Below are 25,096 nucleotides of genomic sequence, written 5' to 3' on the forward strand. Positions count from 1 at the left end.
TGGCATGTTAGGCCAGCAGAGAAGGCTTTGCTGGCCCTGAGAATTCGCCACTGGGACGTGAATATCGGCCAATTCCGATCGGTGGCCAATCGATTGGAGCATCCCTAACTGCTACATTTGTGAACTTGATTTCATACATCCACTACTACAAATTACCTTAGGACCAGTTGATACATAACAGCACAAATGACAGCAGATATGCCATTTGGATTTATATTTTGTTATGTATTACAGTGAAAGTGTGCCTTAAGTGTCCAAATACTTTTGGGGCCACTGTATACATCAATATCATGTTTATAGTTAGTAAATGTCGGTTTACTGTTTTTATAGAGGGATGAGGATGCACATAGTGGAACCCTTTCCCCTGCTCTTCGCACTGTAGTCTGGACGCTGCTCTCTTGTGGAATACTTCTGGCCCTCTTCTTCCTTATTTTCACACTCAGATTCAAAAACAATAGGTACAGAAAACCTTTTTCACTTCTTTTGTGTCTCTTTTAAGGTAAACGGGCAGAAATGGTACAAGTTTTTACATTGTCCATCATGATGCGATATAGATAAACTATTTACATTGAGAAAGACTTTGAACTTAACACAAGAATTCAGAGTGTTACAATCGTAACATTAAGCCAGTGAAGAAGAGCATACATCTTTGTGAGAAATAATATAATTGCTTTAATACTTTGTAATATTGCTGAATAGTTTTCACCTTTATATGGCACTCATGATTGATGTTTTTATTTTTAATTTTTTTTCAATTTGGAATCCCCAATTCCCAATGCGCTCTAATTCCTCATGGTGGCGTGGTGACTCGCCTCAATTTGGGTGGCAGAGGACGAATCTCAGTTGCCTCCGTATCTGAGACCATCAATCCGCGTATCTTATCACGTGGCTTATTGAGTGCATTACCGCGGAGACATAGCATGTGTGGAGGCTTCACACTATTCTCCGTGGCATCCACGCACAACTCACCACGCGCCCCACCAAGAGTGAACCAAATTATAGCGACCATGAGGAGGTTACCCCATGTGACTCTACCCACCCTAGCAACCTGGCCAATTTGGTTGCTTAGGAGACCTGGCTGGAGTCACTCAGCATGCCCTGGATTCGAACTTGCAACTCCGGGGGTGGCAGTCAGCGTCTTTACTCACTGAGCTACCCAGGCCCCCACTAAGTACATGTATTTGACAAACATGTTACATATAAACGGGTGTTGCTTGTAAGCTGCGTTTTCACTTATAACTTCACAAAAAATAAACAGAACATAAAATATCACACAAAATTACTCAGAGGAGGTGATTCCCATTAAAACAAGCCCACACACAACATAATCGGATGCATAGATCATTAGATAATCCACATAAGGTTCTATCTGGCTAAAAACACGTTCCTGGATCAGATGAATTCATCTGAAATTATGTAGTACATTTTCCAGCATCATGGAATGCTAAACCAATCATATTAGGATTCAGATCACTGCAAGCAGAGGTGGAAGTCATCCAAATATGGTCAGAGAGGATTGTTGCCATATGTAATTAGAAAGAACAATGTAAATTAAAATATACTGATTAGCTTAAAAGTCAAGAACAGCCTTTAACTTTAAAGAAATAGTAAAAAAAAAAAAAAAAAAAAAATCTGGCATAATTTACTCACCCTCATGTCGTTCCAAACCCATATGACTTTTTTTTTATGCGGAACACAAAATAAGAAAATTTAATATGTGAATGAATATCCCGGTCTGTCTTTACAATGCAACAGCAGAGGATAGTGCCTCACTTTAAAGCTTAAAAAAGGATCCAAAAAAATAATAAAAGTAGTCTATGCAATTCGGTTTTTAATTCCAAGTCTTCTAAAGACATATGATAAGTTTTGGTGAGAAATAACCCAGAATCAGTAATTTTTCTGTGAAAATCTTGAGGTCTGTTGAGAGAAGCTTGTTTTTTTTGTTTTTTTATCCCCTTTTCTCCCAATTTGGAATGCCCAATTCCCATCCTCGAGGTGGCACGGTTACTCACCTCAATCCAGGTGGCAAAGGACAAGTCTCAGTTGCCTTCACTTCTGAGACAGTCAGTCCATGCATCTTATCACGTGGCTCGCTGTGCATGACACCGCGGAGACTCACAGAATGTGGAGGCTCATGCTACACTCCGTAATTCACGCACAATTTACCACATGCCCCATTGAGAGCGAGAACCCTTAATCGTGACCACGAGGAGGTTACCCCATGTGACTCTACCCTCCCTAGCAACCGGACCAATTTGGTTGCTTAGGAGACCTGGCTGGAGTCACTCAGCATGCCCTGGATTTGAACTCACGACTCCAGGGGTGGTAGTCAGCGTCAGTACTCACTGAGCTACCCAGGCCCCTGAGAGAAGCTTGTTGACAGTGGCACTTCTTTTCACGTCATCCAACGGGTAACAAGAACAACTTTCATAGCTCTCAAACATGTCCTGACACCCCCCTCTGTGACTTTTTTACTGCTTTATAGGTGGCCTTTAATTTTTCATTGACATGACTCTATCAATTACTAATTGTAACCTCAAACATACATTTTGATTATGTACGTCTGACACAGGATAGTGAAGATGTCCAGTCCCAATCTGAATGTGTTGACACTCTGTGGCAGTGTACTTACATACAGCAGTGGCTTCTTATTCGCCATAGAGGAGAGATCACCTCTGCAAGAAGTAGAATCAAGAGCAATCTTACAGGTAAACACACACTAGATTACTGGAGGTGCTTGTGTTAGTAAGCATTACTATTACTATTGCTGAAACATAGGGTTAGGGATTTGAACAAACCCCTAAGCCGAAGTTTAAATTTTGGCACGTAACTTTGTTTGAGCTAAGGTTATGAAGGATAACTTAAATCATGTGGCTTGTTTAGGAGAGCTGTACTAGAACATCTTACCACCTTGTGTTACCATCCAATGTACCAACCACTAGCTCTTTTTCTATACCTTCCCTCCTTGCCTCTCAGGCGCGGATCTGGACACTGTGTATCGGCAGCTCTCTGGTGTTTGGTCCCATTCTTGGGAAAACATGGCGGCTCTACAGAGTGTTCACTCAGCGTGTGCCTGACAAGAGAGTGGTGAGTTTTCTGGTTTATTTGTTTGTGCTTGTTGTATTATTGTATTATTGGTTGATATCATTGGCTTTAACTAGTACTTTATTGTTTCAATGTGTTTCAGATTATTAGAGACATTCAGTTGATGGGTTTGGTTGCTTTGCTGGTCCTAGTGGACGTTGTTGTTCTAACAACATGGGGTCTGATGGATCCAATTAAGTGCTATCGGTCTATAAGTGCTATGGTGAAGGTATACTGAAGAATTTAGTTATCAAATAGACACTCACAACCATACGGAGCCCCTTAGAGGACAGGGTGGGAAATTTTTTTCCTGAAATAGTTTTGGGTTCACTCGCAATAGTTTGTGTTCCCTCGCAATAAATTTACCATAGTTTTACTACAGTAACCATATTGTAACCTTGATATTCGGAGTGTAACCAAAGTGATAATACAGGAAAACGTTAACAGTGATAATGAAAATAAGAATTTTTTGGTTATTATGGTTTTAATTTACATATACCATAGTTTAACTATGGTTTTACTAAAGTAATATTGTAGACTGTATTTACCATAGTTTTTGGAGGAAATCATGTTTTTACTATAGTGATACTGTAGTAACTATGAAAAGTAAGTTAAGTAACCATGTTTGTTTGGTTTTTTTGTTTTGTTTTGTTTTTTGGCAGAAACCATAGTTTTAATACAGTATACAGTATCCATATAGTAACCATGGTTTTTCTATAGATTAACCATGTTAATTCTTGTGGTTACTAAAACCATAACCACAAAATTATTTTTGTTACCATAATTTTCATTTTCCTGTATTATTGCTATTATTTCACTACAAATATCATGGGTAAATAAATAAGTAAGTTATTGTTAGCCTACTATAGCCTACTATAGTATGGTTAATTTGTTGCAAGGGAAGCAAAAACGTATGGAGAGGGAATGCAAACTATTGCGAGGGAACACAAAACGTATTATGAGGGAACACAAAACGTATTGCGAGGGAACACAAAACTTATTATGAGTGAACACAAAACTTATTGCGCGGGAACATAAAACTTATTGCGAGGTCGAGGGAACACAAAACTTATTGCGAGGGAACAAAACTTATTATGAGGGAACACAAAACTTACTGAGAGGTCGAGGGAACACAAAACTTATTGCAAGGGATCACAAAACTTATCACGAGGGAGCACAAAACTTATTGCGAGGTCGAGGGAACACAAAACTTATTGCGAGGGAACACAAAACTTATTGTGAGGGAAGACAAAACTTATTTAGTTAGCCTACTATAGGCTTGTTAGCCTACTATAGCCTACTATAGTGTGGTTAATTTGTTGCAAGGGAAGCAAAAACGTATGGAGAGGGAATGCAAACTATTGCGAGGGAACACAAAACATATTATGAGGGAACACAAAACGTATTGCGAGGGAACACAAAACTTATTATGAGTGAACACAAAACTTATTGCGCGGGAACATAAAACTTACTGCGAGGTCGAGGGAACACAAAACTTATTGCGAGGGAACAAAACTTATTATGAGGGAACACAAAACTTATTGCGAGGGAACACAAAACTTATTGCGAGGTCGAGGGAACACAAAACTTTTTAATACAGTATACTGTATCCATATAGTAACCATGGTTTTTCTATAGATTAACCATGTTAATTCTTGTGGTTACTAAAACCATAACCACAAAATTATAATTTTTATTACCATAGTTTTCATTTTTCTGTATTATTGTCATGGTTTCACTTCAAATATCATGGGTACAGCATTGTTAGCCTAATATACCCTACTATTGTATGGTTAATTTGTTGCAAGGGATGCCAAACTTATTGAGAAGGAATGCAAAATATTGCGTGGGAGCACAAAACTTATCACAAGGGAACACAAAACTTATTGCGAGGGAACACAAAACTTATTGTGAGGGAACACAAAACCTATTAAGAGGCAACACAAAACTTATTAAGAGGGAACACAAAACTTATTAAGAGGGAACACAAAACTTATTGCGAGGGAACACAAAGCTTATTGTGAGGAAACACAAAACTTATTATGAGTGAACACAAAACTTATTGCAAGTGAACACAAAACTTGTTGTGAGGGAACACAAAACTTATTGCGAGGGAACAAAACGTATTACGAGGGAACACAAAACTTACTGCGAGGTCAAGGGAACACAAAACTTATCACGAGGGAACACAAAACTTATTAAGAGGGAACACAAAACTTATTGCGAGGGAACACAAAACTTATTGCGAGGTCGAGGGAACACAAAAATTATTGCAAGGGAACACAAAACTTATTACGAGGGAATACAAAACTTATTGTGAGGGAACACAAAACTTATTAAAGGGAACACAAAACTTATTGCGAGGAAACACAAACGTTATTACGAGGGAACACAAAACTTGCAAGGGATCACAAAACTTATCACGAGGGAACACAAAACTTATTGCGAGGTCGAGGGAACAAAAAACGTATTGCGAAGGAACACAAAACTTATTGCGAAGGAACACAAAACTTATTGCGAGGGAACAGAACTTATTAAGAGGGAACACAAAACATATTATGAGGGAACACAAAACTTATTGCGAGGTCGAGGGAACACAAAACTTATTGCGAGGGAACAAAACTTATTATGAGGGAACACAAAACTTACTGAGAGGTCGAGGGAACACAAAACTTATTGCAAGGGATCACAAAACTTATCACGAGGGAGCACAAAACTTATTGCGAGGTCGAGGGAACACAAAACTTATTGCGAAGGAACACAAAACTTATTGCGAGGGAACAGAACTTATTAAGAGGGAACACAAAACTTATTACAAGGGAACACAAAACATTGCGAGGGAACACAAAACTTATTGCGAGGTCGAGGGAACACAAAACTTTTTAATACAGTATACAGTATCCATATAGTAACCATGGTTTTTCTATAGATTAACCATGTTAATTCTTGTGGTTACTAAAACCATAACCACAAAATTATAATTTTTATTACCATAGTTTTCATTTTTCTGTATTATTGTCATGGTTTCACTTCAAATATCATGGGTAAAGTATTGTTAGCCTAATATAACCTACTATAGTATGGTTAATTTGTTGCAAGGGAAGCCAAACTTATTGAGAAGGAATGCAAACTATTGCGAGGGAACACAAAACTTATTGCGAGGGAACACAAAACTTATTGTGAGGGAACACAAATCTTGTTGCGAGGGAACACAAAACTTATTGTGAGGGAACACAAAACTTGTTGCGAGGGAACACAAAACTTAATGTGAGGTCGAGGGAACACAAAACTTATTAAGAGGGAACACAAAACTTATTGCGAGGTCAAGGGAACACAAAACTTATTGCGAGGGAACACAAAACTTATTGCGAGGTCGAGGGAACACAAAACTTATTGCGAGGGAACACAAAACTTATTGCGAGGTCGAGGGAACACAAAACTTATTGCGAGGGAACACAAATCTTATTGCGAGGGAACACAAAACGTACTGCGAGGTCAAGGGAACACAAAACTTATTGCGAGGGAACACAAAACTTATTGCGAGGTCGAGGAAACAAAACTTATTGCGAGGTCGAGGGAACATAAAACGTATGCGAGGGAACACAAAACTTATTACGAGGGAACACAAATCTTATTATGAGGAAACACAAAACTTATTGCAAGGGAACAAAAACTTATTGCGAGGGAACACAAAACTTATTGTGAGGGAAAACAAAACTTATTGCGAGGGAAAGCAAAACTATCCGGCCCTGTCCTCTAAGATACAAGGTACAACAATGATATAAAAATAACTATCAATATTATTTACGAAACGAAATAGTTTAGCCAAAAATGACAATTCTGTCATTATTTATTCATCCTCATGTAAATCCAAACCTGGATGCTGTTATTTTTCTCTGTTAAATATAAAAGGAGAATTTTTGAAGAATCTTTATGCAGCTCTTTTCCATATAATATCATAGTGACCATGGCTGTCAAGCTCCAAAAAGAAAAGAAAAGATCAAAGTAGTCAGAATGTATGAGCCATTCGATAGATTTGTGTGAGGAAAAGAAGTCCTCATTCACTGGCATGCCATCTTTTTAAATCTGAACACAGATGTGAATGAGATTTCAGAGCTTTGACAGTGTAGAAGTGTATTATATTGAAGCATATTTCTTTGAAAACAACCCCCAGTTGTCAGCTGGGAACTTTAACATAAAAGTTGCTATTTTTGTTGCAACACCCACTCTATAAGCAAAAATAGAGCTAAAACTTTATTAGATTAAAAGCTTAATTAACATTTTACAATAAGGTTCCATTCGTTAATATTTGTTCATTGTTAGTTCATGATTAACAATACTTATTAATACTGGTTAATGCTAGTTAATAAAAATACTATTGTTCATTGTTAGTTCATGTTAGTTCATAGTGCATTAACTCATTTTACATTTAGATTTATTTATTTAGCAGATGCTTTTATACAAAGCGACTTACAAATAAGGAGTACAATAGAAGTGATTCACCAGTAGCTCAGTGGTAAAATACGCTGGCTACCACCCCTGGAGTTCGCTAGTTCACTAGTTCAAATCCCAGGGCGTGCTGAGTGACTCCAGCCAGGTCTCCTAAGCAACCAAATTGGCCCGGTTGCTAGGGAGGGTAAAGTCACATGGGGTAACCTCCTCGTAGTTTGTTCTCGGTGGGGCGCATGGTGAATTGAGCATGGTTGCCGCGGTGGATGGCATGAAGCCTCCACATGCGCTATGTCTCTGTGGCAACGTGCTCAACAAGCCACGTGATAAGATGCGCGGGTTGACTGTCTCAGAAGCGGAGGCAACTGGGATTCGTCCTCCGCCACCCGGACTGAGGCGAATCACTATGCGACCACGAGGACTTAGAGTGCATTGGGAATTGGGCATTCCAAATTGGGAGAAAAAGGGGAAAAATCCCCCCCCCCCAAAAAAAATGTATTACTATATGTTGAAATTAACATTAACCAAGATAATAATAATGCATAGGAAATGCTGTAAAAGTTTTGTTCATTGTTAGTTCATACTAACTAATGTTGTTAACTAATGTTGACGAATGGAACCTTATTGTAAAGTGTTACCAAAACTTCAAGACGTTTTATGACATCTGATAAAGGCCCTAAAATCCCCAATATACTTCAGACGAAATCGAAGACGGAATGGGTGTGACGTCATTTAGAAACAAAATCTGGCCAAAAAGAAGGTGTTTTTGCATTTGTTTTGGTGGTTTGTAACAGCTTGCCTGGGCGAACTTTCAGGAAAACTTCTTACCGGCTACTAAACACCTTCTTACTGCCACTGGTCCACATCATCGGTAGGTGTGACCTGGAGCTTCACCTACCTTGAGATCAGCAGCTAATTCCTATTCATGGCCTTCAGTCAGTCAAGGTCTGTCAACATGAACACACCGGCATGCAGTTATTAGCGAGCTGTTGCAAATTTACCTACATCTGTACGATCGTTCGCTTACAGACATTTTCCAAGAACATGTCATGCATTTTTTCATTTAATTAGTCTACTTAAGGAATCGAATCTACTCAAATACTCTTAAGTGCCCATTTACCTTTTTTTATTTGATATGCTGCTTCAATCATGCGCCGTCTGCAGCGAAAGCCATTTACACATCTGCCCAAAGTAAGATATGCCTCTGTTATCATCATTCTTTTGTCTGTATTCTGCACATTAACACTTTTTACACTCATCTTTGCAGTAGTATCAGTGTTATCATAAATGACAATAACAGAGTGTAATCGGCGCATGTTCTGGCCACGTTAGCTCATTAGCGTCATGAATTCAAAATGTAAACATGACAAATTGCGCATTATCTACTGCATATATATATTATTTTAAATCATCCTCGAGTGATTAAAAAAAAACAATCAACTTTTACTATCCTTATGTGAATTCTACTCATAGAAGGAGACATTATGTCATTGATAACACATTTAGATGTCACATTAGTTAAGGTTTTACTGAGTGTTCTCGTATTTAAATGTACTTCTAAATGCCTTCCACAGCAATGTGGCGGATGTCATGAATGTTCTGAAACGTTGCTCGGCTGTTTCAAACTTCTTTTTACCCTTGAAAGAAGAAGAAGAAATTCTGACGTCATTAAGTTTTTAATCTAATAAAGTTAAAACTCTGCTTTTGTTAATAAAATGAGTGTTGCACCTACTTCGTCACAAAGTACAGTGCATCCGGAAAGTATTCACAGCGCTTCACTTTTTCCACATTTTGTTATGTTACAGCCTTATTCCAAAATGGATTAAATTAATTATTTTCCTCAAAATTCTACAAACAATACCCCATAATGACAAGGTGAAAGAAGTTTGTTTGAAATCTTTACAAATTTATTAAAAATAAAAAATGAAAAAACTCACATGTACATAAGTATTCACAGCCTTTGCTCAATACTTTGTTGAAGCACCTTTGGCACCAATTACAGCCTCAAGTCTTTTTGAGTATGATGCCACAAGCTTGGCACACCTATTTTTGGGCAGTTTCTCCCATTCTTCTTTGCAGGACCTCTCAAGCTCCATCAGGTTGGATGGGGAGCGTCGGTGAACAGCCATTTTCAGATTTCTCCAGAGATGTTCAATCGGGTTCAAGTCTGGGCTCTGGCTGGGCCACTCAAGGACATTCACAGAGTTGTCCCGGAGCCACTCCTTTGTTATCTTGGCTGTATGCTTAGGGTCGTTGTCCTGTTGGAAGATGAACCTTCGCCCCAGTCTGAAGTCCAGAGCGCTCTGGAGCAGGTTTTCATCAAGGGTGTCTCTGTACATTGCTGCATTCATCTTTCCCTCGATCCTGACTAGTCTCCCAGTTCCTGCCCCTGAAAAACATCCCCACAGCATGATGCTGCCACCACCATGCTTCACTGTAGGGATGGTATTGGCCAGGTGATGAGCGGTGCCTGGTTTACTCCAGACATGATGCTTGCCATTCAGGCCAAAGAGTTCAATCTTTGTTTCTCATGGTCTGAGAGTCCTTCAGGTGCCTTTTGGCAAACTCCAGGCGGGTTGTCATGTGCTTTTACTGAGGAGTGGCTTCCGTTTGTCCACTCTACCATACAGGCCTGATTGGTGGAGTGCTGCAGAGATGGTTGTTCTTCTGGAAGGTTCGCCTCTCTCCACAGAGAAATGCTGGAGCTCTGTCAGAGTGACCATCGGGTTCTTGGTCACCTCCCTGACTAAGGCCCTTCTCCCCCGATCGCTCAGTTTGGCCGGCCAGCTCTAGGAAGAGTCCTGGTGGTTCCAAACTTCTTCCATTTACGGATGATGGAGGCCACTGTGCTCATTGGGACCTTCAATGCTGGAGAAATTTTTCTGTACCCTTCCCCAGATCTGTGCCTCTTGGAGGTCTACAGGCAATTCCTTGGACTTCATGGCTTGGTTTGTGCTCTGACATGCACTGTTAACTGTGGGACCTTATATAGACAGGTGTGTGCCTTTCCAAATCATGTCCAATCAACTGAATTTACCACAGGTGGACTCCAATCAAGTTGTAGAAACATCTCAAGGATGATCAGTGGAAATAGGATGCACCTGAGCTCAATTTGAATGTCATGGCAAAGGCTGTGAATACTTATTTACATGTGATTTTTTTCATTTTTTATTTTTAATACATTTGCAAATATTTCAAACAAACTTCTTTCACATTGTCATTATGGGGTATTGTTTGTAGAATTTTGAGGAAAATAATGAATTTAATCCATTTTGGAATAAGGCTGTAACATAACAAAATGTGGAAAAAGTGAAGCGTTGTGAATACTTTCCAGATGCACTGTATAACACTGTTCAAGCAGTGATGAAGCCATACTTGTTTTCAAAGCCTCTACAGCCACTGTTTATACTGAACATAGAGAGATGTAAAGAGTTATGACTAATGCAAACTCAAATCAGCTGTGGCATTTTAAGTATTTTGTGTTGTTTTCTTTATGTCAGGTAATAGAGATGGATGCATCCTACTCTCTGTCCCAGCTAGACTCCTGTTCCTCTCGCTTCTCTGACCTTTGGGTAACACTTCTCTCTGTACTTAAGGTAAACTGCAAAGAGAAGCTAGCAGATTGTATCCTTTATACACAATTGTTTTCAGTCAATAGTCTTCGTTCTCATAATTAATTTAGAATTATCATTGTTTTTACACAGATATTGATATAAATCATTGATAGTTTTATTCACAGTAGTGAATCTTTCTTGCTTAACCACTCTGTAGGGCAGCCTCCTCCTTTATGGCACGTACCTTGCCGGCCTGACAAGCAATGTCAGCTTGCCCCCAGTAAACCAGTCCATGACCATCATGGGTGCTGTCTGCCTGGTTACTATGTCAACTGCTGTGGCTGTGCCTGTGTCTCTTTACATGTATGCCTTGCCCAATGTGGTCTACAGTGTAGTGTCTGGAGCCATCTTCATCTGTACACTAGCCATAAACTGTCTGCTGTTTGTCCCTCAAGTGAGTCCTGGACAATATCATTATTTATGTCTTATGTCATTATAATGATGGAACTTGCGACCATAGTTGGCTAACAATACTGTCGGGAAACGCACCCCAGATCACTAAGTATTACCCAATATGCCATCGTACCTAATCACAAAATTCAAAATGTTTTGAAGTTGGAAAATCATACAATTATTGTAGGGTGTTCATTGCTGTGACTTCGGAGTACTATAGTATTAGGGTACTCGTGCCCATCCCTAATAGATAGATAGACCACATCCTAGGCCATACAATTAAACACCTACTTTATAATTAGATGGAAAGCAGGACCTCTTTGCTGACAAATGCTGAGTAAATCACGTTATGTATAACAACATCAACCCAAACCAAGGAATGCTGAAAACAAGGTCTCTACAAGAAAGAACATATAATAACGAGGTGATGCATGCATTCACAGGCAAAGGATTCCTTCACAATCAAAGAGCTCTGCACCTGTATGTGAGTATGGGTGTATGTGGTTGAGGTTAAGACAAAGAGGCCTGCATAAAAAGGGGAAACATTTTGACAATGAGTCATGCACACCTGATAATGACTCTGAACTCTGCAAATGCTGCAATAACTAGTTTAACTTTAACATGAAACACTCAGTAATGGTATTTGATATTATGCCGATGTTTTACCTACTTATTCTCTCTTTCAAGTTGACCCAGTGGAGACAGTTTAAAGAGGAGACAAACTCTCATCCCAGTCAGATGGCCAAATATTTCAGTAGTCCCAGCAAGACCACAAACTCCATGTACAGCGAGGATGAAATCTATTATCTACTTGGAGAAAATGACTCCATGAAAAGGCTCATCAATGAGGTACCAATAGTTATTACATGTGATGATCTTTTCATGGGTGCAGGGTGTATTTATGCAAATGTTATCAGTTCTTCCATATTTAAGTGAGGCTTTTATAGCTTTTCAGCTCTTTTTTGGTCATATTTCATATTTTAACATTTAGGTCTATTATTTGTATGTTTCATCCCTTTTAGTACAGATTCATACCACAAAGTAGAGGGGTATTATTTGCTATTATAATTCTAAAACTAAAAAAAGAAAGATTGTCAAGCCTTGGAATCTAAATTCTAGTTTGTATTTTTCATGCACTCATGAACAGAAGAGCTGTTATATCAAATCAGACGTGCTTCAGCGGATTTTCTTTCATCTGTTCTTCAAAATATAATCACACGTTTCGTCAAATGCACGTCTTTGTGTCTAATTTCTTGTCATACAGTATATCACTCCGAGAAGTCTTACAGGTCACCCTCCACAGTGGCTTATACATCAGTAAAATTACCCGCCATTGCGCTTGAAAAATCCACATTTGGCAGGTGTTAATTTCAAACCTCGTTCACCAGGAGAAGGCTGTATGACAAATTCGGGAGAAAGGAAATCAAAACCAAGTCATTGACTTCAAGCTTTGCAACTGCACCCACACTTTCTGCAGGAAAATGATTTATATTAATAAAATTATATTAATTAAAGTTTTAAATGATCATGTGTTGGTGAATGGTGAGACACCCGGTGAGCCACTTGATTTTTAACAAAGAGCCACTTGTGGCTCACGAGCCATAGGTTCCCGACCCCTGGTATAGGGCATTGCTACTAGACAGACAGGATGGATGGATGGATGGACGGACGGACGGACAGACAGACAGATAGATAGAAAAGAAAGAGAGATAGATAGATAGATAGATAGATAGATAGATAGATAGATAGATAGATAGATAGATAGATAGATAAATAGATAGATAGATAGATAAGAAAGTGATAGACGGACGGATGGACGGACAGATGAATGGATAGCTGAATCTGTACACCTACATAGTGAACTGAGCTATTCAAGATAATGACATACAGTTCATGATTATGGTGATTTGTTTCCCTGTGTGTCCTCCAAATTGCAGAAGAATGCCATTATTGACAGCCTGCAGGAACAAGTGAACAATGCCAAGGACAAACTGCTCAAACTGATGACCGTCAACCACCCCTTGGATGAGGTTGAAATGGACTCCTCCAACACAAACCTCAACTCCACTTCAACCCAAACCACAGTAGTATTTCCCAATTCTCCTCCAACCCCTCTCCTAACAAAATACTCAGAAGTAGCTCCCACTGTATCTCCACCTCCCTACATACTTCCTCCACCACTTCCTTCTCTCATTACCTCACTACAAACATCCCCTGAAAGCCCAAAAGCTGCAGATGTTTCTCCATCTACCCCACAACTAAGGCCTCCACCGCCTCCAGATGAGGCCTCTCAGGTTAACTGTCGGAGGTCTGATTCTGTGAGTTTGAAGGGTAACAGCATCAGAAACTCTACAAGTATCTCAGACGGTCTTGGAGCAGTAACCGTGACTTTGGAGAAACCTATGGGTCAGGGCAAATTAGAGCAGGGTTCCTCTCCACTGAATCCTGCTTGGTCTAGTTCAGCTCAGGTTGATACATCAACCACATTAGAACATACTGCTGTGTCAACAGCAGGACGACAGGGCTTTATAAGGAATGACCAACTGGTGGAGATCCTGCAGGACCTGAGCGTGGACGCTGTAAGCAGCTCTCTCAGATCACCTGACCGGGTGTGGAGACCTCCTATCAATCCAGATCATGAACATCTTAACTCTGCTCTTTCTTCGCTCTCTCCTCGATCACCCCTACAATTCTACTTCCCCACCATCTCACCCTGTCTCATGCGGAAACGCAGACCTCCATTTTACTCCTCTAGAGGGGGACCTCCTCCTTACTATTTTCCAGGCTCCAGACCTCCAGGACATAGAAGAGCATCAGCACTTCCAGATCCTAATCACCCCAAAAGTCCTACCAACCCTCCAAGACAGGACTTGGGTCCAGGACTTCGACCAAGAAGAAGTCGCTCCAGACAGGACAGTTGGGAATTGTCTTCTCGCAAATGTTCTATTACTCCTTTTACGGAACAGGTTCCTCAGCCTGCCTCAGCTGGGCTGATGGAGGGGGTTAATACGTTGAATGAGCCATATGACTACTCAGACTCAGACTCCAGCAGCTCAGAGGGCTACTGTTACTACCACCGGCCTTACTGCGGGGCCTGTCGACATCACCCATATGACTCCACAGACAGTCTCACATCAGAGAGCTCTGACAGTGAGGATGGAGGGTTCTGCCACTCAGCACAACCTGTAGTGAACTTTAAAGTGGACCTAAAACCAACCTTTGTTTGAACAGATGAAGTGAATTTCTGAATTAAAAATAATTTTGATATTATTTGTGGTGCTTAAAGTATAAAATGTCTAGGTGGTATAACTGTCCGTAGATTGCGATTCATGAATTTGCGTGTTCATATAATCTTGAGGTAAAGATAAATGGTTAAACTGGTTTGGCTTGTTGTCCCCAATGGAGGACTCCGAGTGAGAGACACAACTCGCACTCCAAGATTTCCCCCGAACTATGTGAAGATAATGCTGAAAATAATGTACACAAAGACAGTGTAAAATGAAGGTGAAGATGGGGTGGAAGAGGGATGCCGGAAGAATTGACGCTGGGGAGAGGTATGCGAGCCTTATATACTCTAGTGATGACTTAGAAATTAGATGAACCTGCTCCTCCCAAAATTATGTTTAGAACTCCAATAAAGAAAATAATAATAATAATAATAAAAAGTCTAAAATTCTAAAAACAAAAAAACAACAACCTTATTAGTTAGTAGTTTGGCATAATATTTATTGTTTTAAAGAATAAGTGAAGCAGTTTTGTTTTAATTATTTAATTGTTTTATTATTAATATTTGACTTAATATTTAAAAACTTTTGTGAAATTATATATTTTTTACTGGATGGTTACACCACCTCAATATTTTTTGGACGAATTAGAACCAACATGAGTACAAAGATTAGATACAGAGACATTTCTAAGAACATGGCACATGCGTTTTAAACTAGATTTTCACCATTTTGGATATCCTCATTTGTCATTGACCAATTTCTGTAAATAACTACAACAATGCAAAATGTGTTTATGAGTGAAAAAGCAATAGAATATTCTTGATTAACATTGCCACTTTGAACAAGCTAGAACTGAGCTGCAACTACTTTTACTGTTCTAATTCACTTTTAACCATCAAATTGTACATAAGGTCGGTCTATCATTGTGTATGAGGTGCTTGTGGTGTTGGGTTGCAACACCTCTACATCCGCTCTCTTAATACTGTATAATTGGCAGTTTGGCTGGCAAATTTTATGATTACCCATAATGTACTGGGTCATAATGTAATGACATTGTGGTGTTGCTGACTTCTTCTGATTTGCAAAGCTAAATAAAAATAAGCAAAAAAACTTTTTCGGAGTGTGAGAGTAAGCAAATACCAAGATCATCTTTGGTCTTTCCTTTTTGGTTTGTTTAAAAAAGATATATGTTTACTCTTCATTCTTTTTTTTCCGATTAACACTTTTTATTGATTCACACACTTGAAACAGAAAAGCAAAACATATATTCATAGAATAAACTATAACCCCCATTATTCCCTTTCCCCCCTCCCAATCCCACCCTGACCCTCAACAAATATCCCTGTGGTCACAACTTGAGTTACACACACAAAAAAATAAAAAAGAAAAAAAGAAAAAGAAAAAAAAGAGAGTATATATATATATCATCCCAGGGTGATACCTCAAGAAGTTGGTTGAGAAAATGTCAAGAGTGCATGTCTGCAAATTCTAGGCAAAGGGTGACTACTTTGAAGATGCTAAAATATAACACAGTTTTGATTTACTTTGGATTTTGTTTAGTCACAACATAATTCCCATAGTTCCATTTATGTTATTCCATAGTTTTGATAACTTAACTATTATTCAAAAAAATTATAATAAAGAATGAGTAAGTGTTTCAAAACCTTTGTATATATATATATATATATATATATATATATATATATATATATATATATATATATATATATACAAGGGTGGGAGGGTTACTTTTTAAATGTATTCCACTACAGATTACAGAATACATGCTGTAAAATATAATGTGTAACGTATTCCGTTAGATTACTCAAGGTCAGTAATGTATTCTAAATACTTTGGATTACTTCTTCAGCACTGGTAGATTTTTTCACTTGTTTTGACTATAAAAACTCTGCCAGTACAGTAAGACAAAATACACATGTTAAAAATACATTCTCTGAAAAACCTAAATATCTTATGTAGTGTTGTTTCTAAAACAAGCTCAATCTAATTGATCTTGTTTTAAGGATTTTTAGATATTTTTACAGGAAAACAATAAAAAAAATTACTATCAAGAATATGATTTTTGCCCTAATATCAAAGATCTTACTAGAAAAAAAGAAATTATGATCCAACATGAATTTTCTTGATAAAAAATATGATCTTGCCTGGTAACGTGTGCATGTAAAATGGCTAGAAATAGCATTTTAGCTTAGCGTAAAACTGACAATTTACACAAGGTTTATTTCTATTTCTTCTGCTCCAAACTGACTTCAAACGTATTTCTCTGTCTGCTCGTATGAATGTAACACATCCTAAGAAAGTGTTTCACTGCTGTTCAAATGCACTTTGGATCGCATCATTTATATGTATAAATGTTTTTCATCTGAAAGGACTAAATATTAAATGAAACAAATGACAATAAAATGCAAAGTAATCTCTTCAGTAATCAAAATACTTTTTGAATGTAACTGTATTGTAATTACCAATGATTTAAATTGTAATTGTGATGGAATATAGTTACTTATATTCTGTATTTTAAACATTTAATCCCGTTACATGTATTCCGTTATTCCCCAACCCTGTATATATATATATATATATATAAATTAATAATAATCACACACATTTAAAATTGCACTTCTCTCTCCACTGCCCCTCCCCGAGAGCCCTCCAAAAAGGCCAAATAGCAGCCCCATTTTTTATTGAACAAATCTAAGTTTCCTAGCCTTCTACATGACATCAGCTCGAATGCCGCTACCCTTCCCATCTCTGTGCACCTCTCTTGAAATGAGGGTGCTCCAGCCCACTTCCATCCCCTCAGAATGATCTGACTGCCGATCATAACACTTGCTAGGACCCAATTTTTTATGCATTTATCCCCTATATTAATGACCACTCCATCACCTAAAATACAGAGTCTGGGGCAAAAATAAATTTGAGTGCCCAATACGTCACGCATAAAACTCTGAACCCTCAACCAAAATTCTTGAATCTTAACACACCACCAAAAATCCTCTGATTGGCATCGCCAGCAGGAAGGTGTGTCTTTAAGACCAAGCCCATACAATCTAGAGGGGGTCCAATAGAATCGATGTAAAATATTAAATCGCATAAGGCGCACACTTGCATCTCTAGATGTAGACTTGACATTTTTTAGAATCCTAGCCCACACGCCTTCCTCTAATACCAAGTTTAAATCTTTCTCCCATAATCTCTTGAGAGAAGTTGAAGCTCCGTCCCCAAGACTCTGAATTAGTAGGGAGTAATACACTGATGCCTCATGACCTTTTCCAAAAGCAGTAATCACCACTCCCAGAGTATCTGCTGCTCTAGGGGGGTGTATACTACTCCCAAAAATAGTACAAAGCAGGTGGCACAGCTATTTACTCTTCATTCTTCAAGAAAGCTATTTATAATGTTTTCATAAAGTTTCTGGAATGTCCATTTACTTTTTATGCATTACAATAATTTAATAGTAAATTTAATATTGTTACACTGATGACTTACAATACTATAATTAGTGATTTATGATTCATATTTACATGTATTTACAATAATCAGAAACACTGTGCGCCCTAAATGAGGGGTAAGATAAGATGGAACAAAATGCAAATATTGTCCAAAAAGAAATAATCAACACACAAAAGCAATCAGCTTTGAAGTTAGCTTTTACTGCACTTTGTGTCGTGTGGAATTGTAACTACTGTGCAATGTTGCAATTACTCTTACAGTCCTGTGATTCAATTATTTAAAATGTCCAATTGTTAAAACTTTATTAATATTACAACATTATAAATATGAAGTACTTAAAGTACTGTACTTACATAAGTACTTTTATTTATAACAATAACACATTCCAAAATTATTAGACCTGTTGAGTATACTGATTTGAATGTACTGATTTTCTTTTATTTTCTTTTATTTTTATTTATTTTCTTAAGAATGCTTTTGCATGTTTGAATGATTTTTATTTTTTATTTTTTATTTTTTTTGGTTGTTGTAGTTGTTGTTGTATATTTTCTATTTATTTTAGACAAGCCTTCTTTTTTATGTGTTCCAAGCTATTTTATGAGATATTAGTATGTTTACCAAGGCTATTATTATATATTTGTTCGTCCCTTAATCCCCTTATTTATCTTATTTATACTATAAGGAGGATGACTAAAAAACTTAATTTCTAAACCTTAATGTTATTTTCTTGTCTCTGTTCAAACAGTGTTTTTGGACATGAATTGTTTTTGCATATATTGCATTTGTGTAAATATTTTGTTTGTGTGTGCGTGTGTGTTTATGTCTCTGTGTCCCTTTTGTAAACATACCGTGCTTTCTCAGTTCTTGTGAGCAACGTTTTTTTTTAACCACTCTTATTAAGCAATGAGCACCTACAAATACATTAACAAAATGATGGTCAATCAGATGGCATACTAAAAGGGAAAGATGAATGCAGACTTAGTAATGACATTTGTGTGCTTATGTGTAGTTAATGCATGTATAAGTGTAAACACATTTGTGTGTGTGTCTGCGTAAATACACATACACTTGCCCAAGGAAGTCTTTGCATTAAGGTAAAAAGAAAACAGCAACTTACATTACTTAGACATCACTTGTTCTATTGTAGATTAAGTGCTCATTGTAAAACATCACAATTTGTAAAATGTGCTCAAAGCAACAAGACCCACTTTTAAAAACACAGAAAAAAGTGGTTGCAACAGAAATTATGTACATATATTGTGAAACATAACTCACAGTATGTATAGTGCATTGGTTACATATGTAACATGCACTGATCTCAACCACAATAATGTAGATTGCTAGGGGATGGGACGAATCTGTGGTTCCAGTCTACAAAATGTAAACAAGTAATTATTTAGCATGTTATGTAAGCCCATTTTAGGATTGTGCAAACATTTTCAGCCGAAACATGTCCACATTATGTTCATCCCTGCATCTAAACATGCATTTTCTGCCAGCAGAATCGAAAACCTGAGAGAAAAATAAAATGTCAGAAAACTGTGAGCCGGGCAGCTCTTTTCAAATGCTGTAGGTACCAAGGACGTTTGTCCTCATGGTTAAATAGTACTTGTTTAACAACATCCAAGTAAATTGTTTTTGTGGTTGAGTAGGTCAAAATAACACATGGATCAAAGGGCAAGGCCAACATGATGGGTGCAGTATAATGTGCGAGTTTTGGGTTAAGGATTCCAGTATTGAAATTAGGACAAACATATCTTTTAATGAGAAGGATTACAGAGACAGCTGTAGCAGTCAGATGTTCATTTTTCTATAAGACCAAATGCACAGTCTGTAAATGTAACCCATATGCTTGTTACTTCATGTCTGGACCAATCTGGCAGTGTAGATTTTATGATTCATCCAAGGGCGTAAGGGCGTAGATTGGGGGGGGGGGGCAGGCACTGCTTGCATGTAAAGGAGAAACATATGCTTACTTGCAAATGACATAGCTGTTTTGTTTTAACTAAAGAGTTCAGAGTAATTCTGCTGTTTTAGCACTGTGACGCTCCTACATTACCTAGCTTATGGACACTGTAAAATGCACTTCATGCTGATTTAGTCATTACATTTTGTCTTGTATATGGCCAATCTAGCGACAGCCTAGCTGAACTAAGAATATTCTGGACAAAAAAAAAAAAAAAAAGGGGGGAGAAAGAAAACTAAATATAACATGTATAAAATATATACAACAACATTACACTTTAATGATGAGGTAATTACATGATTATAATAAAAAATGGACCAACAAACGTTTGCTCCTCTGAAGCTGCTCCGGGATTGGATTGTTTTCTTTCATCGGTTAAGCTTATTGGATGGTTAAACAATCAAACTTTCTACGTCCCCGCCCATTTTCGACTTTCGACTTTCATCCATAGCAGCAGCACACTGACAGATTGGCAAATTACACCATGTGTTCTGTGGCCACGTACATTCTATTGGCTACGAGGCTCACCGTTGCCCCGCCCATCTACAAGGAAAGGCGTTGGATTGGCTGGCTCCGACGTCCCCAGGACTTCCTGCGCGTGCACATTTTCCGATTCCTGATGCCGCGATTTGGCGTAACCCCATCCGTGGTCTCATTCAACCTCATTGCCAACATTGCGTACTTGACGCAGTTTACGTTCACCGGTCGGAGTGACAAAGAGAACGAGCACAGTCCGACGGAGAAGGCATAAAAAAAAGGAAATTTCTGAATTGCCTTTGGGATTCTAATCACCTTTTCCGTTCGGAACCGCACCATTGGCTAGTTTCGCGAAGCTAACCGTGTGTACATTGGATTTCTTATTCCGTGATCTGTGTGCATGGAGTTAAGTGCATCGGAGGATATCAGTTTTTAAATTGGGCAATTGGAAAATTCTCATTCGTCTCGTTGGTTCGAGCAAGGAAGCCGCCATGGCTGGTGCTATTGGATCGTTGAGTATCCACTTAAGTATATGAAAAATACTGTATGGTTGTGATTAAAAACCACCCTGGTTTCTCAGCGGTTTGATGGTATATTAGTCACCGACTGTGTTCATTGTGTAAATCTCTGTTTCGGACAGAGAGAAAGAGAGAGAAACGAGGATCGGGGTTTTGTTCGAGGGAAACTGGGAAAAGGCCAATTTCATGACCACTTTGATTGACCAAATGTATTTAAGATTTACTCACTGAAAATAATACGAATAGTCGTAGAAAAACGACCGAGAGGAAAATGATCTGAAAGCGAGACTGTCGGTGGACAGTAGAAGGTTGAGAACTTACTGACGAAAACGACCGAGAAGGGATCCGGACAGCCCAGTTGCTTTCCCACATTTTCCTCATTATTTCAGTCAGAGATAAACTGGTTTCCGGTGGGTCGAAACGGGTTCGTTCACAAGGCAAATAAACGCATTTTACTTTGAGAGACGCGTGGGAAATCGGATTGGAAAATGTCCGGTCGGCCTAGAACCACCTCGTTCGCAGAAAGCTGCAAGCCAGTGCCGCAGCCGTCGGCTTTTGGCAGCATGAAAGTCAGCAGTAAGTATGATTTTCGGATACCGGGAGGGTATTCGTGCCTTTGGTTTTCTGAGCCGCCGATTTACCTGGTCGGTCGTGCTTTCAAGTGTCACCTTTTCTTGAAATATGAAGTGCCCCATTTATTAGTCGGTCAGCGTGCTTCTTTACCCCACTGCTGAACTTACTGTGCTTGCAATGACTGGCACTGATTCAGACCAGGCTGGTGGCGGGTGATTTTTGTTTTTTTGTTTTGTTTTTTAACAATTGTTTTATTTAGCATTGTATTATCAGGTAGGTATTGAAAGTACAGTTGACAGAATCACTGCCGAATCAGTATGGAGATGTATTTTAGGCATTTTGCATGTCATGTGATCCATTCTTAACTTTGTATCAAAATCATATGGGTCTGTGTAAATCGTAATAATATGGGTTTAAAGTATACTTGTGTAGTCTTGGCAGTTGTTGACGCCTGCGGCCCATTACGCAATTTATGGAAGACTAGTTACTGGCATAAAATTATGATATAAGATTACTCTCTGCTTTTTCCTGTCTTTTGATAAAAAAGCTAAGTTTTAAGCACTGACATACAATGTGAAATATGGTAATACAGCAGTATGCGCAGACAGTGTTTGGTTGATAAAATGGGATATCGTCACTCTCGCGAATGGGCACAACCAATTCTCAGTCCCCTAACCCAGTGTTTCCCAACTTTTTTCTGCCACGGCACACTTCTTAGGAGTAAAAAATTCTACGGCACACCACTATCCCACATAGGCTAACCATCGTCAATATTTTTCCTTTTCAAGAACTTGTCCATGTTTTCTGTTCGTCTTAGTAGCATGTTTACTTGTAGTGTTTGAAATTAGGCTATGCAAAAAAAAAAAAAAAAAAAATTTAATTAAAAAAAAAAAGAAAAAAAGGTAATATAGGCAGGCTACGCTGTGTGAGGTCACAGGTGGCAAGAGCGCTAAGTCGGTAATGAAAAAACAACAAATTTGCTTCTTTTCTAATTTGTAGATTTGTTCGTGCAATGCCACAACAAATTACAGGGATGCAAACTCATGTGTAGCGAAAAAGGTAAGACAATCACTGGTCCACGTACATTTTGTCTGGGGATTTTTTTTTTTGTTGAATAAGCTAAAAGCACCAATTCCTATTTTAGTGATTCAAGTTTATTCAAGTTTGCAATTGTGCAGAATTAGCTGCAAAATAAAGAGTATTTTGGTGAGGCTTGCTTCTGTTTCACAAATTTATTCAATTTTATTAACTAATTAGTTCAGTGACCCCTTCTGGATTATGTCACTAGGTGGCGACAAATGAGCATCTTATGTGCTATGAGTGAGTCAGTGAATCATTTTGAGTCGTTCATGACTGAAATCTACAAAGAGACTTTATAGTGTTTAAGCATTAAAAGAACAAAGCAGATCTATAGTCTTCCTTCAGTCTGAGCATTATTTTTCATCCAAAAAGACAACAATAATAGTCTAATAATAGTGAGTTTCAATAGCATCCTTACATTCTCCTTTATTAAAACTTGCATGGCTACAAATCTACTGACTTCAGTATAAGAATTATAAACACAAATCAGATCTACGGTATCATTTTCCAACAGTAGCCTATTTAAACTGCTGAGCATAGCTGTTATCAGAAAAGACCACAATAACAGACAAATAATAATAATTTTGAGTTTCAATAATGTTCTTTCATCATTGTAAAGCACATTTCACATGAGTTGAGTCAAGGCATCAACACTCTGTTCAACGCCAACGTCAAGCGCCGCATTGCCCTCCACATGATAAGAGTTGCAGAAAGCGTCAGAGAGGGGCGATTTTACGAGATTGCCACATAAAAAAGCTTAATCTGATATTCGTAAACGATAAGGTAATATTTAATTAAAAGAGACATTCAATGTCTCTTCACAAATTTGGACAGTTTTTAAATATTTCTTGTTGCTTGGTAATCTCAAAGACATTATTGGTGAAGCAAAAACTTGTGTGTGAAAAACACTTTGGTGTAAAGTGGCGTCACATCATAGACTTCAGTGTATTTTGCAGCGGTGACACGAGTCATGTGAAAGACCCTTAACGTGTATAAATATCAGTCAGTTTTGCACATTAATCATTGCTCTTCACAATCACAAAAGTGACCAATTATGGTTTCAAAACGGCGAATTTCTCAGAAAGGTGAGGAGTTTGGATCCCTGAAATTATAATTTTTTTTTTCATACATTTATTTATTTTGTGGAATTTGATAATTTTCCACGGCACACCTGACAATTTTTCACGGCACACTAGAATGCCACGGCACAATGGTTGGGAAACACTGCCCTAATCTTTTCTTGCATAATGCCTGAATGTTTATTTGTGTTAAATTTTTACAATATTTACTCTAAATTTACTACAGAAATGGCTCATTATTCAAAAAACAACAACAGTGGATGTACACATCAAGAACGCTTGTCTGAGGAGGTCAGAGATACCTGCATTTGTACAACTTGCTTCTGAAGGAATGGGTTTTTATAGGTCGAAACTCCTAAAGGGAAACAGTCCATTCTCTCATTGCAGTCGTAGCGTGCATGCGCCAACCACTTGCATATGCGTGCACTGTCAAATGAAGTACAGTATACCAACCCATTCTCATGAGAAGTTGGTGAAATGCTATGAAATTGAGTATTCGTATTAATTAGTATGAATTTTAGACGTGCAAATACCTGGATGTGTTATGCGGAAGTAAGCGAAAGTTCCGTGTGTCAGAAGTTGTGTACATGCTTATTAATTGTATGCCCTAACCCAAATTCCATATCTAAGCATAACCATAGAGGAGAGTCTGTAATGATGATTTGAAGTTTAAAGATTATGTTTTGTGGGGCCTGGGTAGACTACCACCCCTGGAGGTGAGAGTTCGAATCCAGGATGTAATGAGTGACTCCAGTCAGGTCTCCTAAGTAACCAAATCGGCCTGGTTGCTAGGGAGGGTAGAGTCACATGGGGTAACCTCCTCGTGATCGCTATAATGGTGGGGCGCGTGGTGAGTTGTGTGTGGATGCCGAGGTAGTGTGTGCACTACCTCTCCGTGGTAAATCGCTCAACAAGCCGCATGAAAAAATGCACAGATTGACGGTCTCTGACGCAGAGGCAACTGAGATTCGTCCTCCGCCACCCAGATAGAGGCAGTGGCGGACTGGCCATTGGGAGAACTGGGACTTTTCCCGGTGGGCTGGCCGCGAAATGGGGTTGCAGGGGCCATCGTGTTATGCAGAACGCGCCACAAAACGGCGCCGCGATATGCGGAAGGGGGCAGCGATATGCAGAAAAGGACACATTTCTTGAAATTCACATTTGA

At 38.5% G+C, this 25,096-nt stretch overlaps 2 protein-coding genes across 4 annotated transcripts in view; both read left to right on the top strand.

Annotated features, from left to right (window-relative positions):
• Positions 1–15,864, top strand: part of LOC127447037 (probable G-protein coupled receptor 156) — a 28,434-nt gene extending 12,570 nt beyond the window's left edge. Inside the window, exons 3-10 of the mRNA XM_051708510.1 lie at positions 331–458; positions 2,573–2,708; positions 2,977–3,087; positions 3,188–3,313; positions 11,034–11,129; positions 11,305–11,541; positions 12,228–12,389; positions 13,478–15,864. Coding sequence (XP_051564470.1) covers positions 331–458; positions 2,573–2,708; positions 2,977–3,087; positions 3,188–3,313; positions 11,034–11,129; positions 11,305–11,541; positions 12,228–12,389; positions 13,478–14,767 — 2,286 coding nt within the window. The 3' untranslated portion in view covers positions 14,768–15,864. The remainder of the gene's footprint in view (positions 1–330; positions 459–2,572; positions 2,709–2,976; positions 3,088–3,187; positions 3,314–11,033; positions 11,130–11,304; positions 11,542–12,227; positions 12,390–13,477) is intronic.
• Positions 15,865–20,906: 5,042 nt separating this feature from the next.
• gsk3ba (glycogen synthase kinase 3 beta, genome duplicate a) overlaps positions 20,907–25,096 on the top strand; it is a 95,688-nt gene continuing 91,498 nt past the window's right edge. For all 3 annotated transcript variants that reach the window (XM_051708585.1, XM_051708587.1, XM_051708588.1), the window contains exon 1: positions 20,907–21,775. In XM_051708585.1, the coding sequence (XP_051564545.1) occupies positions 21,688–21,775 (88 nt within the window). In that variant the 5' untranslated portion in view covers positions 20,907–21,687. The remainder of the gene's footprint in view (positions 21,776–25,096) is intronic.

Source organism: Myxocyprinus asiaticus, chromosome 10, assembly GCF_019703515.2.
Source record: "Myxocyprinus asiaticus isolate MX2 ecotype Aquarium Trade chromosome 10, UBuf_Myxa_2, whole genome shotgun sequence".
Taxonomy (NCBI): Eukaryota; Metazoa; Chordata; class Actinopteri; order Cypriniformes; family Catostomidae; genus Myxocyprinus; species Myxocyprinus asiaticus.